This window comes from Ursus maritimus, unplaced genomic scaffold, assembly GCF_017311325.1.
Source record: "Ursus maritimus isolate PB19 unplaced genomic scaffold, ASM1731132v1 scaffold_19, whole genome shotgun sequence".
Classification (NCBI taxonomy): Eukaryota; Metazoa; Chordata; class Mammalia; order Carnivora; family Ursidae; genus Ursus; species Ursus maritimus.
Genome location: NW_024424341.1, coordinates 39,639,064 through 39,655,071, shown reverse-complemented (window position 1 = coordinate 39,655,071; position 16,008 = coordinate 39,639,064). Strand labels below are relative to the sequence as shown.

General features: G+C 49.2%; 2 protein-coding genes across 4 annotated transcripts in view; one reads left to right on the top strand and one right to left on the bottom strand.

Moving 5' to 3' along the window:
* PEPD (peptidase D) overlaps window positions 1-1,431 on the top strand; it is a 113,420-nt gene extending 111,989 nt beyond the window's left edge. For all 3 annotated transcript variants that reach the window (XM_040633710.1, XM_040633709.1, XM_040633711.1), the window contains 2 exons: window positions 69-260; window positions 926-1,431. In XM_040633710.1, the coding sequence (XP_040489644.1) occupies window positions 69-260; window positions 926-1,063 (330 nt within the window). In that variant the 3' untranslated portion in view covers window positions 1,064-1,431. The remainder of the gene's footprint in view (window positions 1-68; window positions 261-925) is intronic.
* Window positions 1,432-4,380: 2,949 nt separating this feature from the next.
* CEBPG (CCAAT enhancer binding protein gamma) lies at window positions 4,381-14,222 on the bottom strand. Its single transcript, XM_040633707.1, has 2 exons — window positions 14,037-14,222; window positions 4,381-7,932 (listed from the first exon to the last, which is right to left on the bottom strand). Exon 2 carries the CDS (start codon window positions 7,836-7,838, stop codon window positions 7,395-7,397), a length of 444 nt encoding a protein of 147 aa, XP_040489641.1. The 5' UTR covers window positions 7,839-7,932; window positions 14,037-14,222; the 3' UTR covers window positions 4,381-7,394.
* Window positions 14,223-16,008: the final 1,786 nt, after the last annotated feature.

Genomic DNA, 16,008 nt, shown 5'->3' with positions numbered 1-16,008 from the left:
CCCCCCCCCCCCCCCCCGCCCCGTCCGAGCCAGCGCTGAGGTCCTCCGGGCCCTTCCCCTCCTCGCAGGGCGTGGAACGCATCGATGAGCCCGGCCTGCGGAGCCTGCGCACCACGCGGCACCTGGAGCCGGGCATGGTGCTCACCGTGGAGCCGGGCATTTACTTCATCGACCACCTCCTGGACGAGGCCCTGGCCGACCCGGCCCGCGCCTGCTTCTTCAACCGCGAGGTCCTGCAGCGCTTCCGAGGATTCGGTGGGGTGAGTGCCCACTGCCCCGCGTCCCGGCTCCAGGACACCCACACGCGCACGCTGCGGAGCCCTGGGGGGAGGGGGTGATCTTCACTCCTCCCTTGAGAAGGACACGGCCTGCGCTTTCTCATGGTCTGTCACAGGCCGGTGCCTTGCTCCCCAACAAGACACATGCAGATTCCACAAAACCCCGGCCCACTCCGGGGGACCCCCGTCCACCGGGCAAGCGGCAAGGACAGGGTGGGCAGGTGGCAGGAGCAGATGGCCCCATGGGGGGGCTGCTTCTCAACAGCTTCCGACGGAGGCCTGGAGGCTGGCCCCTTCCATCATGGCTGGATAGACCGCTCCTTAGAAGGGGCTGGTCTGACCCTCTAATCTGGTGCGTGAGGCCAGCTCCGAAATAGTGTCTGTCATTCTTCGCTTTTTTTTTTCGGGGTTTCTCTTTTTCAGATTATTTATTTATTTGAGAGCGAGCGTGCTCACACTCCTGAGTAGGGGGAGGGGCAGAGGGAGAGAGTGAAAACTCAAGCGGATTCCCTGTTGAGCGTGGAGCCTGACTTGGGGCTTGATGTCAGGACCCATGAAGTCATGACCTGAGCCGACACCCAGGAGTTGGACGCTCAACCAACTGAGCCACCCAGGCGCCCCCATGAGTATCTGTCATTGTGACGCAGGTCCGGATCGAGGAGGACGTCGTGGTGACCACCAGCGGCATGGAACTGCTGACCTGTGTGCCCCGCACGGTGGACGAGATTGAAGCGTGCATGGCAGGCAGTGACAAGGCCTTTACTCCCTTCTCTGGCCCCAAGTAGAGCCAGCTGGGAGTGCCCCGTGGGACCAGGGACCCAGCCTGGCACCCTGTCTTCACGATGGGCAGCCTCCTGCCTGGAGATGGGCGTGCAGAAACCACGTGGCTGCGTCCGCTTTCGAACGCGCTGCTTCCTCGGGGGCAGGGGGTCTCTTCCTTAACCTTCTGCGGGATCGCACCTCAATCTGCTTTACTTTGCTTGAACGACAGTGGCTTTTGAAGTGCTAATGGAAAATAATTCTCTTGACTAGCAACTAAATTGTGTCTTGCTGTCACTTGTATTCTTCTGCTCAGGGAAGATCCATTTCCAGTGTTTTCTCTCAAAAATCAATGTGCAGAGTAGCATTTGCAATAAAAACTTTCCAAAAGCGGGCCTTTGTGCATGGCTTCGTCTCTGTTCCTTCTCGCTCGCAGCGGAGCCCGGCGGCCACGGCCCGAGACGCTGCGGGGCAGGGAGCCGCGAGCCCGAGCGCAGGCGTGGAGCCGCCCTCCACGGCGCCTTGCCCGTGCAGAGGGGAAGCTTCACCGGTAGAAGACGCAGCCTTTTCCACGTGGCTGCTGCCTCAAAGCTAGGTTTCTGCAGGGGGCAGAGTTTTTAGGTAGGACCTAAGGCACAGTTTGGTAAAACCTGAGACTTGCAGGGATGCCTTGTCCCTGACGTCCTTTCCATGGGGACACGCTAGCAAAGCCGGCATGCGCCGGACAGACGCGGCTACCTAGGGCAGCTCCGGGGCAGAGGCGAGCCTCCTCGTGTCTGCCATGTGTCTTGTGAGGCCATTTGTCTTCCCTGAGTGTAAACCCGCGGACCGAACTCCACTCAGGCAGGGAGCGTGCCGGGGCCAGCTGGGCCTGGGCCCTGCCGATGGCAGCATGCCCATCCTCACCTCTGCTGGCTCAGGTCCCTCCCGTCCCGCAGGCCTGCCCCGGCCAGGAGCGTGGGAGCTCTGTGCCAAACCGTTCCGGGCCCGTCTCTGCACAGCGCTCTCCTCCAGGAGTTTCCGAGCCAAGGTGAAGGGACACCAGAGATGAAACCACGAAGGGGCGGGAAACTCTGTAGCCCAAGCTAGACATTTTGAGAAGTCACTGAAGCGTTGAGTCCAAACCGATTTCTTCCTGCGGCAGTCACACACAAGTGCTTGCAAAGTGGCCACATTAAAATGAGACCACTTCGGTTCCAAATCACTGTTCATCTGCTTTGCTTCTCGGATGGATCCCACCGGTTTTCTCAGGTTTGCTGCCGGAGCACAGGCGGCCCCCAGGTTATTTGTGCCCGTGAGCAGTTTGCAGTGATGGTCTGGGGTGTCAGGAGTCTCCGTTCACCAAATGTTTCTCTGGCCCAGCTGCACCTGCGGGGGACACGTTCTGGCGTCCGGGGTTCCAGCTGCCCTTGCCCCCAGATACCCTCAGGGCACGGGGAGGCCGGCCCTCGAAATGGACGGTTTCGTTTAAGAAACACACCTCGCTCTATCGCCTCGCCTCTTTCTCCTTCCTGCCTCTCAGACGCCTCATACCAAAACTGCCCGTTTCACAGAAGCATTTTCTGTGATTACCAAGCAAGAAGGTCAAAAGATAAGGGGAAATCCCAGTAACTGCACGTTGTCACAGAGGGACCCTGGGAGCATAGGTCTGACTGGTCTCGCCGAATTGGGGAGTCAAGACACCCTGGGGTGGTGGGGGGCTTGGGCGGCGGCAGAGCCCCTTCTACCCCGTGTTCCCGAGGATGCACCCAACTCCTCATGCCCCCAAAGCTCTGCAGAAACGCATACAGCTTCAGAAATGCCTTAGAGACCCTTCCAGAAGGCTGAACAGCACCCAAAAAGCCTTTCTGAAACCCTGAAGGGTCTGGGTATTCATTCAATAAATAATTGAGCATCTGCTCTGTGCGGTGTAGGATAAAACCACCATCCCTGCTCTCTGGGCCTGCAGGTCCGAGAGGCTTCGCCTTGAACGAGTAAGCACAGATCTCTCTTCACCGAAAAGCGCCGTGAAGGAAAGTATGGGGCTGACTGACCTTGTCTAGAAAGCCAGGGGGCTGAGACAGGAAGGGGTGAAAGGGAAAAGCGAGACAAGAGAAGGCATCGGACGTGAGCTGTTTGAAGGAGGCCTGGAGTAAAAGGAGCCTGGAGAAGCCCTACAGCCAAAGCAAAGTAACGGGACAGAGGACGGGGGAGAGCAAGTCCACAAGATCAAGGGAGCCACGTCACAAGGAGACTGGGTCTCCCTCTGGGTGCAGTGGGGAATGACAGAGGATTCTGGAGAGCAGGCAGCGGTCCAAGGAGACCAAGTCCAGGCAAGAGAGGACGATGGTTCTGTGCGATGGGGGAGGGAGGGGAGCACATTTAGGGGGTAGAACGGAAAGGTGGTGATGTGGGAAGTCCTTGTCAGACGTAGTCATTCGAGCGACACGCCAAGTACAACAGGCCCCTTCGCTTCCGAGCCCAGTTCTGCAGCCTGGATCCCCCGGGGAACCGCTGCGTAGCTTCCAGGCCTAGGGCTCCGCAAGGAGTGGCGGTACGAGACTATTCAGGGTCAGCGGTCTCTGAGTACAGGTACAATGCACACGGACTCAAGATACTCCCAGGCAGTGACAGAGCAGGTCCAAAAGTGCTTTTATTGAAAAAGAGCTGGCACCTTCACAAATCATCTCTCTATAAAATTCCCCAAGACAAACTATTTATGGGCTTCCAAATTACTACTGCTTTGTAAACTAAGACGTGCTACCCACAGAAGTAATTAGTGTATTGCAATTGTCGTTAAGACGCAGTAAGTAGCAACCTATTTCCCGAGACAGGCAAACGGCCGAAGGATCACAGAAGAGCCTCTGAATGCCGTCTTCCCTGGGAACACTCGGGTCAGCACGGATTCGGTACCGCCTCGTTCATCTGTATGGACAGTCTACAGCATGACGTACGGAAGGTGAGCTACACGCTACCAGTTGTGCTGCTGGAATGGCCTTCAACATTCCCGTCCACCTCGAAGCCTCAAGAACTCCTTTCTCCTTCCACTGTGTGAATGGAAACCACGCACGGAGACACGAGGCTTCCGAGCAGGCGTGCCAGCTGCTGCCTTCTCACCCTGGCCCCCGTTTCTGGTTAGACCACATAACAAAGAGCAGCACCGAAGAGGCACTCTGTGTGTTCCCATCCATTCAGGGAAATCTAGGCTTGGACAAAAGTACCTCTTGCCCCCCACCCCCAGCGACCTTCACCCCTGCCCTGGGAAAAGGAAAGACGGCCAAGCACCTGCCTGCTCTTCAGGGCTGCTGGACATCGGGACCACTTCCTCGGTATAGGAACAGAAAGAAACCCACAGGACATACAGTCATTATTCCAAAGTTTTTTATTTCAAATTCATCGAAAGAAATAAAATTATATTTAAAAAAATAGAGTAATCTCACAAACGGAGGAAAGCCAGGAACAAAAAGAACAAGGTAAGGACTTTTTCCTGAGAGGCAGCTCTAACAGCTATAGAACGGACTTTCTCCTCCCTAGCTTTTGTCAAACAAAAACTTGCTTCCTATTTCTAAGGCATCAAAAAGCACTCTGAGTGCTAACTGGGTTGTGCAGGTACAGAGTCCATGCCCTCTAATGGGCACTAAGAAACATCAAAGGCGGATTTCTTTTAATACCAAATATTAAATTGCACATACTACTTTTTTATGTAAATTTCAGAATTTCACACTGTGACCTAAATTTCAAACAGCTCGTCGTATTTTATTACTATCTTACTACCTCTTAGTAACAATGTCCCAAGTATCTGAGCTCACATTCCAGTCACCAAAGGGGCCTGACAGCAGAAGAGCTGCTCTGATCTCACCACCTGCTGCCCACACCAGCCGGAAGGCACCCGCCTCGGATGACTCAGACACAGCTAGACATTCACACTAAAGCCTAATTCCTACGACACTGGACCTGCCGGCAAAGGCAGATCAAATCCTAACAGCTCACATGTAACCCGCAGAACAGAAGTTACAAAAGGCATCTTGCGATTCCCAAAGCTCTACACTTACTCATTCCCCATACTTGGTTTCCCTCAATTTGATACTGATAAATCTATCAAGCTATAGACTTTCATTCCCAAACTTACTTCAGTAAGACAGTCAGGACGATGGTTAACATTTTTGTTCTTCGCACACATGACCGCTTGTGCTACAGTTCTGATTTGCAGAAGTAACAGGAAAGCTTGAATCAATTTTTCCAAAAGTTTCAATCTTATGTTCGGATTTGAAATATCGAGTGCACACCCCTGATGATTTCCCTAAAGCTTCTTCTCCAAGATAGTTAAGTCAATTCATATAATGGGAAACCATAAATTCCATAGGGACATCAATTTCTGAAAGACATTTTTTTTTAGTAAACAAGAGATTATAACACCTTTATAGGCGCTTAAAGATTCAAGTGACCTCACGGCACCTCTAATTAGGTTAATTACATAACCTCAATCAGCTATTAAAGATTCAGTAGGATTCTGTGGGTTACCTCCTAGTCCGTCAAAACACTATCAGCCTGGAAGTAGACTGATACTGCACCCAGAGCAAACCGGTGCTGGAACCGAACAGAAACCTCGCTCCTGGCTCTGCGGGGAGCTCACCCTCCTGGGACAGTGGCTCTCGTGGAACACCACCGGGTTCCCGTCACATGCGGAAGAGGCTCAAGGCTTTGCTGAGTTGCAGGTCATGGTGGTATTTCCGCCTGCCCAGGAGAGCACAGACAGCGCTCTGAACCAACCCCAGGGTGCGACTTGAGTCACATCCTGGTTACACTGTTCCAGGTCCTAGTTAGAAACAAAATGACCAAAAACTAAGCGACCATGTTCAAATAAGATACCTGGTAACACAAACTTTTTAATCAATTGTGACTCAGTCTCTTGTCAAGACCAGCCCAGACACACACACGTACACACACACAGACAGACAAAAGCCAACAAATCTGAGCTAGGATTGTGCTAAAAAAAAAAAAAAGGAAGGAAGGAAGGAAGGAAGGAAGGAAGGTCAACGAGGAAAATCAAAACCACCAACACTGACATAAACCAGAGCCTAGCGATCCCCGACTTTAACAACTGCCATTTTTTAGTCTCAACAAAAATGTCAATATCCTGAGTTTTATCAGTATTTTCTTTCTAAAATAATTTATGGGACACAAAAGCTTACAAATGAACAAACAGTAGCAGTGGTACAAAAAAATCTAGAAGAGCCCACAAACTAGAAAAAGAAACGTCACAAAAAACAATATAAAAAGATGTATTTAAGAGAAATAAATTAAAGATTAAATTTTACGCTTTCAAGTTTTCTTAGACTATTATTTTGGGAGATGGCATAGAGTTGATGACGTATTTTTCTAATAATCACTTGGTTAAGATCAAATGCCAAATGATCTTTCACAAGAAACTTTTGCCTTTAAAAATCATGGCCCCATTTGCAGATATTTGGACACAGGAGAAACCACCTAAACCCCAATCGGTAAATTGTTAAGGCATCTGTCTACTAACTTGGCTGTCAAAATGGTATTTTAGAAATATTTACTTACTCGAACAGCGTCTACAGAAACAAACTGTGGTACACAAGTTTCTCTAAACTCTTGGGGTTTTTGTTGTTAGAAAACAAAATAATGCCAACCCAATAACCCGAAGGTGTCCTGAAAGACTCATTCTAACGTGCTTTCCCTTTAAGAAACCCATTTGCTTCCTAATTATTTGTATTTTTAAGCCAACTGGCTGTATACTGTCTTGAAAATGGAATAGAATTTACATAACCTGGCACTGCTACTCAAAAACTTACACTTGTTGGGGGAAAACAGTACGAATTCGACTAAAACAAGGTTTCTGTTATACATAAAATCACTCCAAATTACAAAGTGATTGATTTCTATAGCCCTAAGGATTTTTAATACATAATTTAGGGGAAAAAAATCACAAACAGATTAACACAGATGGCATTCAACTTCTCGTAGGCTAATCATCTCCAATAAAACCAAGACCCTCCTGCAGGCCCCGCCAGCTCCCACTCCTTTTATCAACCTACGAAAGAAGCATTTCTTGGGACGTGAGGATTTGTGAAGAACATCAAGGTCCAGGGCTTTTTTTTTTTTTTTCACCATATACCTTAAGAAATTTGTTTTATCCCCACAAAAAAATCCATGCCATTTAAAACTAGATATTCAAATTACATGGCTAACATTTTTAGCTAATCAACTCTTCAGTGCTGATCCTAGAAAACAACCTTCAGTGGATCTCTGAATAATGGAACAAGACCATGTCCGGCCATCGACCTGCGTGGTGTAGGAAATCACACCTTTAACGTTCGAGCCACGAGCTGTGACGCGTGGAAGGGGTGAGGTCTACTGCCCCGCGTTATCCGAAGTCGCCGTTGTATTCTCAGTGCTAGCGGGCTGCACGTTGTCTGCGAGGCTGTGCGCATGCTCCAGAAACAGATCTTTCAGTACGCTGAGCTCCTTGGTCAGCAGTTTGATTTTGGCTTCCAACCGTTCGTTCTCCTCCTTGAGCTGATTCACTCTCTGCAGCGTATCCTGTGCCTTCTGCTTGCTTTTCAACCGGCTCTTTTTCACAGCCATGTTGTTCCTCTCTCTGCGCTGACGATACTCGTCGCTGTTGCGATCCATGGGCGAACTCTTTTTGCTTTGCTTGCTGGGAGGCACGGCCTTGCCTCCTCCCCCGGGGCCGGCAGGCACCAGCTGAGGAACCTGCTGTAAGCCGCCGGCATGAGCCTGACTGTGAATAACGCTTATTCCCGGCGTGCTGTTCTGCGGGGCTATCTTGCTCATTTGGACACTCTCTAGCTGACACAGAACAGGCAGAAATGAGGGCAAGGTGATCAATGGTTTCCACACGAAGCTGCCAAGAAATCTTCACATGCACCTAGTTAAAAAATAAATTGCATTAAAATGTTTGAAATGACAAGATCAAATGAGATAAAACTCGCATGTACCTAACAGCAAGCCAGCGTTAACTGATTATGCGGACGGTCTACAGCAACGGCCGACTGTCCGATGTTTCAGAAGTCTCAATCGTTTCATTTCGAAAGGTACGTTAGCGCAGGAGCACCGTGAGGCCAAATTCAGCCCACCTGAATCCCTGCGGGTGCTGTCGTCTGTGATTGTTATCAAAAATGGAAGGAAAAACAAAAGAATACCGCTAATTAGGTAGCACAGAGGAACGAATAGCACTTGGCAATCTGCCAGAGAGAAATTTGAGATGTTTGGGTGAAACACGGAAAACCTGAGTTCAATTATGATAGAAGAAACACCTGCAAAGAAAGGGGGGACAAAGCTTCGATTGTTGGCTCACGTCAGAACAGAATCCTGCGGCAGAGTGCCCGATCTCCACGACTCGTCAGGATCACTGCACGCTCCTTACACCGATATGCAGAGACTGAGTCACCAAGGATCAGACTTTTCTCCTGGAGTACATCTTTACGGAATGTTCTGAAAAGACTTTGGGGGGGCTTGTTTTTTGTTTTGTTTTTAATGACCTCACAGATAGTAGTTTACATAGATTTCCTAAGTTAGCTTCTTGGATCAGAGATTTCGGAGCTCTGGGACCTCCGGGTGCTGCCCCATCCCACCATGCTGCTTCTAACAGTGGGGTTTTTTTCCTTCTTGACATAATTTATAAACACATCTCAACATAGGCAACCTGAAACCACAAGGAAAGAAACAAAAGCCCTACTAATGCACCCGAGGAAGAGCAAGAACGGGGCTGAGGCCAGCCAGAGAGACTGGGCCGGCACCCACTTGACACGGCAGATGCGGCTCAGAGGGAATGCCAACTCTCGAGTGTCCTGCACTGCCGCCCATAGAAATGAAGCCGCAGTTTCAGAAACTAGTCATACTTGGATGACTAGCAATCCAACTAGGTCACTACAATTGCCTCAAGATGTGTCAAAAGCATACCTACCCGATCATGAGGTCACTTCAAGACAAACTGACTCAGCGGATGGGCCATGTCCACCAAGAAACAACAGCACTCTTGGAAATTCAGAAGGCAGTGTTATGAACCATGCAACTATCCTGTTCTCTTTTCACAAAACTGCTAAACCTACACCAGTGGAAAAAACCTGGAGCCAGAATTACGAAATGCCTCAAATGAGTACATCTCACAGTTCTTACTCAGATAGTAAACACCAGTAGCTTCACCCAAACCTTTAGCCAGGTGCTCCTTGTATAAACACTGTTCATTGGTCTGCTTTTAAAAATCTTTCCTTTTCAAAAATCCGTATTATCTTTACTTTCCATTGTTTTCAAACCCGTGCCTGCAGCCCTGAGTTAGTGGGTCAACTGTTCTCACTTCAAAACTAAGGCAAAAGAGAGAGCTTCCTTCCAAACCATGGATGGATATCTACTCTACCTTCAATAATGGACATTCCACAATTTTCCTGGGTAATTTATTATGTTCCCTATTTTTTCTTCCAGTTAAACAGTGGTAGTTCAGTATTAATTTGGGCCACCTTACCACTAACAGTGTTAATGGCCATCTACATTGCTGCTTACTTATTTGGTGTAAAGTGAGCATAAGAATTTTAGTCGACTTTTAAAAACTTTTTTTAACACTTCTCCTGGGATTGTCTCAACTATCATGATTATGGTCATCTTATTTAACTTTTTTATTTTTCATACACCAATTATGTTTTTAATCTTTAAAGCTAATCTCTACAGAAAGCTCAAAGATAACAATGATCCAAAAGGTACAGAGCAGGAACCAGGTCAATCCTTGTCTTGGCTCTGGCTCCCCCAGTTTTGCTCTGGACCCATCCCTTCTCCTCTTTGGGCCTCGATTTCCCCAACTGCAAATGAGGGATGTAGAATGGTAGGATGCCTTCTGACTCTGAAAATATACCATGAACTTCAGTCACTAAAAACTCTTTTCTTCCCCGTTATGCTCTGCTTTTTATTCCCAAATCACTAAAAACTTTTAATACAGGCTCCAAATTCAGTGATGTTCCATGCCCGTTTCTGTATCCAAAGATACAGGAATGGGGAAGAGCTTTTACCTGCTGATTCATCTTGCTAAGGTACTAGGCTGAACATAATAGGGGGGACTTTGAAAATGTGCCCTTTGGCTTGAAAAACAAAGAGTAACTATCAAATTGGTAAAAATGTAAGCAAGGAAACTTGGAAATGATAAAAAGAACTCAAAAGTGATTTTTTTTTTTAAGTTCCTCAACCAAAGCCAAGAAAGTAAGTTCTAAGTGAAAAAATATCCATTAAGGAAAGTAAACAAGTAAAGGGGATCAAAGGGCCAAGTGGTCCAAAAGTGTTAACTCCAGATTATCAATTCTGTTTTTACACAAGCAAAACAGCTGCCTCCGAAGTTACACCTTTTACAGTTTCCACTGTCATTTATGCTTTTGTTCCTTCCACAAACATTTACTGAGCACCTACAATGGGGAAAAAAAAAAAGAATTAGTTTATTTCAAATCTGGATATTCAATCCTAAGTGAAAGTCTGGCTCCTATGTGGGCAAGTACTATTCCAAAGTTCATTCTACAGGAAGCAGGGTGGTGCCTCGTTTCCTTGCATGTGAATCATTCAAGCAGGGAGCAGGAGAAAATCTGAAGAGCAGTAGTTCTCAAAGTGCGGTCCCTGGACCAGCAGCAGCAGCATTTGGGAACTTGTCAGAAATGCAAATTCCCCGGCTGCCCCGGACATAAGAATCAGGAGCCCTAAGAACAGGGCTGAGCAATCTTGTTTTAAAGAGACCTCCAAGTGATTCTGCTGACACTGAGGTCTGAGAGCCAATGCTGCAAAATAACAATGGATCTTAAGAAAGATGGTCTGATTGGGTAAATTTTTAAATTCAAATTTCTTAATTCAAGTAGTGTTCATTCAAATCAGTAACACACTGAAAACTCAACAGTTAGAATGAGTAAAACAAATTTCTCTCAAGTTTCATTTGGGAAGGTAAACTTGTCAAGAATTTTCCTAATCCTCCTGTCTTTTTTTTTTCACACTATGTACAACCAAATATTCCTCCCCATGCTCCCCAAAATAAATTCTTTTTTTTAAAAAAGATTTTATTTATTTATTCGACAGAGATAGAGACAGCCAGCGAGAGAGGGAACACAAGCAGGGGGAGTGGGAGAGGAAGAAGCAGGCTCCTAGCGGAGGAGCCTGATGTGGGGCTCGATCCCATAACGCCCTGAGCCCAAGGCAGACGCTTAACCGCTGTGCCACCCAGGTGCCCCTCCCCAAAATAAATTAACTCAAATTGCCTCAGTGAGCATCTACACTCCAAAATATTCATAGATGTTTCTCCCTTACTCCCAATCTGTACAATCACTGGTATCTATTCTACCCACTCAACTCCCAAAAGAACTTACAACCACCATCCCTCTCTGTCCTAACACCACAGAATTACCTCAGCTGACATCATCTCCCAGGGGCACTCATCCCCTCTGGTTTAGCAGTGCACCCTCCAACCACCGCCTCCAGAGCAATCGAGCACTCAAACCTGCTCCAGTGCCCAGGATCAAATGGAAGGTATTCATTCTCTCGCCAACCCCTGCTCCCTTATGCTTCACACCTCAATAATACCAAACCACTACTGACCCCCTAAATGGTCATGCTTTCATTTTTCTTTGTGCAGCTTTCCAGTTTGTTCCCCCAGCTTCTCTGTCAACTCCAGCTCTATAATGTGGCTCCCTGCAGACTGAGCTAGAGGCAGGACTCTGTCTTCCGATCCACATGCCCAGCATCTCGTGTGGGGTTAGCCAGAGACTGGTGGTGCTGGAGAAATACTTGTCAAATACTGGCTCACAGGCTAAGAGAAAACATTTCTTTTTATAAATGTCCTATATAAAAATGGGATTCTCTAGAACTGAACTCCCTTAAAATAACCACAATTAAATCAATAGTGTTAGCAAGGTATTAGGGTCTTCCTACCCTAAGTTCTTGTCTTTCTTAGAGGTGTACAGGAAAATAACAATACAATTCCACTTGCTACTTCGAGTGCCCAGTCTATACAATGAACATTTCTCGTCTGCTCTTTGCTTCATCTCAGTTGAGAACCTTTATTTTCTATTTAGCCCAGTTATGTGTTCCAGTGAATAACCTCAAGTTCTTAGGTATGTGCTGCCAGGGTCTGACAGCTCTGCGCTGTATGTGATGTCAAGGTAAAAGCAAAGGCGGTACATACCTAAATGAGCAGGGTTTCTATTTAGTTGCCACCGCTGCTTCACAACCCAACACGGGGTCCATGAAGGAGGGTACATCCCTTCAGGGAGTACACGAGTGGCCCACTGGAGTATGGAGAAAACGCATGGCATTTGTCTTTAACATCATCTCTTTAATCTACTTTTGGCAGGATTTGCAACATACAAAAAAAATAGTACGCACATCGTTTATAAGTACACCTCATACTCAAAAAAAATTTTTTTAACCGACAGGGCTGGAAAGCCAAAAAGGTAGGAGACCAACATACCTACAAGAACCTGAGGAAGCACTCGCTCCCAAGAATCTACAATAAACCCGGAATTGTGGCTACCCACATTCACCACTGCTGTGATCAGGTGAGACAAGCCTAGACCTTAAGACCAAATTCAGCCCCATGCTGTCCTATTTGTCTTTACCAGGGACTCACCATGTGCCGTTTAAATCCCTACAGATGAAACCACCTCTCCAAGATCAGACAACTGCTGACCGTCATGATGTGCTCTGGAGAATTTAAAGGATATTCCGAAAAAATGAAATTTTGTTTCCTCCTGTTTTTCAGGCAGGTATTAAAAATGACTGAATCAGCCAAGTGCACCCACCAGAAGCAGGAATCAAGAAATCGAAAAATTCTTCAGCTCACTGGCATCCTGCAATTACTTAGCCTTGTTTAGAGTAAGTTTTCCCAGAAACAGAGAATCCACTTTAAGAACAGTTCATCCCCAATACTGATCAAGTGGTAATAGCTGACCAGATTTTAACTTTTCAATATCAAGAGCTTTAAGATGCCCTTACAGTATTTTCTTTCCAAAATGTATTGGGGAGTCGCGTATCCTATCTGAATTTAAGGGCACACTCTTCCCATAAGGATTCGCTGAGTGTAGGCTCCAAGAGAGAACTACCAATTTTTGTGTAACCCACTAACCTGAAAACCTTTCTGAAACTGACACGTTTTAAGGTGCCAGCTTACAGCATAAACCTCGGATACAAAGCAAACCAAACAATTACACCTTCTAAAGAATAAAAATGATCCCTCCCCCCTCAAACATGCATTTCCATCCTCTTCATCGAGACACCTCTGCTAGCTATGTTCTTGACTGTGTTCGCTGCGACAGGCTAGCGAAGCGCTCCGTTTCTGCCCCTTCTCTTTTCTATTCCACTTGTGGTTGCTGCACATTCATCTAACCTCGTTCGGCAGTGAAGTGCAGGATATTCAAATTACAGCTCCGGACGTAAGCACCGGATTAGTTCTGTCCTTAAAACATCAACTGCGTTCCCTGCCCACTTGAACGCTGTACTAACTTCTGAACCGAAGTCTCGCCTCCCCTCACCGATTGGTCTTGGAGGGGCGGGCAAGATCCGATGTGGCACTACAGCAAGAGACGGTCCACCTACTGCTGTTCTGGGGAACACCCTGTATCCCCAGGGGCCAATACGCGCCTGGCCTGTCACCACTGCCCGTTTCTCCAACAGAGGCCGGGTTCCGGAGGGGGCACACCTCGTCCCCCGCCCCGCCCCGTCCCCGGCCGGCGGCAAGGGGCGCCCGGGAGGAACGCGGGGGTCGGCGGGCGGCGCCGCGGCTCTGGGCCGCGGCCAGGGATGAGCTCAGCGGCCCCGCCGGGTGTTGCCGGCAGGTTGCATCAGACGCCGCGCGGGGCCGCCGCCCGCGCCGCGGGCCGCGCGGGGCCTTCCCGGCCAGCCGGCCGCCTCAGGCCGGGCCGGGTCTCCTTGGGCCCGGCCTGCACCCAGGCGAGCGGCCGGCTCCGCCGCGGCCTCCTCCTCTTCCCTCAGCCCGCCCGCCCGCGGCCTCCTTACCTGCGCCTCCAGCCCGCCCGCCCCCAGGCGGCCTCCACTCCGAGCGGCCCCGCGCGGCGCGGCCCGACGGACCCAGGCCTAGCAGCCCGCAAGTCAGCGAGGAGGAGCGACGGTTACGAAACCGGCAGCCTCCGCCCGTTCCGCCGCCACCGCCACCGGCTTCCCCTCCTCGCCCGGGCCGCGCGCGCCGCCGCCGCCGCCGCCACGACCAATAGGAGCGCCGGCCTGCGGGCGACGCGCCCACCCCTCGCGACGGGCGGCGCCGCCAGCCAATCGCGAGCGGCCTGGCTGCGGGAGGCGGGCACGTGGCGGAGGCGTTGGCCGCGCCGCGGCGCGGCGCGGCGGGGCGGGCGGGTGTGGTGGGAGCAGACGGCCGCTCCTGGCGCCGCCCGCATCCTCCGCGGTTCGCTCGGGGCTGCGGCCACGGGCTGTGGGAGACCTGCGGCGAGAAAGGACCTGTGAGAGTTGGAGGCGTTGGGGAGCTGTAGCCTTGCGAAGGCAGCACCTGTCTTTGGGAGGCACAACTTCCTGCGGTGGTTTTTTGAATCACCGAAGTCCGTCTGGGTTTCGCAGCGTCCTCGGGGAGGCCCCCTGGGCGTCCCTCGCAGGGACCGTCCCCCGGAGCGGCCCACGACAGGCGCCTCCCGGTACGCGGGGCTCCCGGCGGACCCTGGAGGGAAGTGCAGGACCTCACGGCCGCGAAGGCAGCTGCAAGCTTGCGGGGAAAACGAGTAGAGCCACATTTTCCCAGCGTAGGCTTAAGGACTGATGTCACATTGGTGAACGCTGCAAACTGTGGTTCGTTGTCACCGAGAAACGAATCGGATTTGCGCGACCGATTCCCGTGTGGCGTCTTCCAGGTGAACAGACTGAGAGATGGGATCTCAAAACGCGTGGCAGTCCAGTTTTACGTATCCAGGACGTTTCACAGGAGGATCTGAAAGCGTCTAAAACCAGGAAGCAGCGCGCTGGGTGGAGGACAGAGCCAGCGCGATAGGTTTGATTGCTTCCTCTTTAGCAATTCTTATCGTCCAAAAAATAGAGTCTTTGAAAGAGGAAACATTTCTTCATCTCCCAGGCCATGGCACCAGTTCTCCGCATAAGATTGTTTCGAGGAATCAGTAAAGAGATGATAAAAAACCTTTGCAGAAAATAAAGATATAAAGTAAAAAGGGCTGCGACTAAAAGCGAACAGCGATAACCATAGAAACATACTTGGTAGCAAGACACAATTTCATCAAAACCACTATGTTTTTTTTTTTACGTTGGCCCTCCGTGTTTTGAGATTTCTTTGATCAAGATTTTAGCACTGTTAAAATTGGATTGTATTTTATTGCTCACAAAATCATAATTTTGCCCTCACCACTTGCCAAACATGTAAAAGTTGTATAGAAAACAAATTTTATAGGTATACTCTTTTATCCTCTGGCTTGCTGAGCACTTTGCCAAGCTGCTCTTGCTTTCTCTGTGTCTGGGCAGGTCTTCCACACTCAGCAGGTCTGGTCAATGCCAAGGAGATTCCAGTATTTATTTCCTCTTCAGCTGGTGACTGGTAATTCTTCTACTTAGTTTACGAATATTTATTTGGTGCTAATTACCTGCTAAGCTGTGGGCTAAGTGCTGGGGATTCAGCAATGAACAAGACAAACACAGCCCCTGCCTACGTGAAGCTTGCCCCTAGAGCCAGGGAGACAAGACATTCAGTAATTACACAATTTTTCTGTTACTGCTTTCATAAATATGACAAGAAAGAAGTACAAGATGCTGTGAGATTATAGGAAGGGAACTAGATGTGGTCTGTGGTTCAGGGAAGGCCTAACAGATGATTAGGATTTGCCTAAATGGCTCAGATAAAGTGGAGGTACCAGTCAGAGGAAATGTCTTATCCAAAGGTTTTATAAAATGTAAGGCCAGAGGAGTGAGGTGACATGTCCCAGTGGAGACTGGTGAGATTAACAAGGCCTGTAGCCCG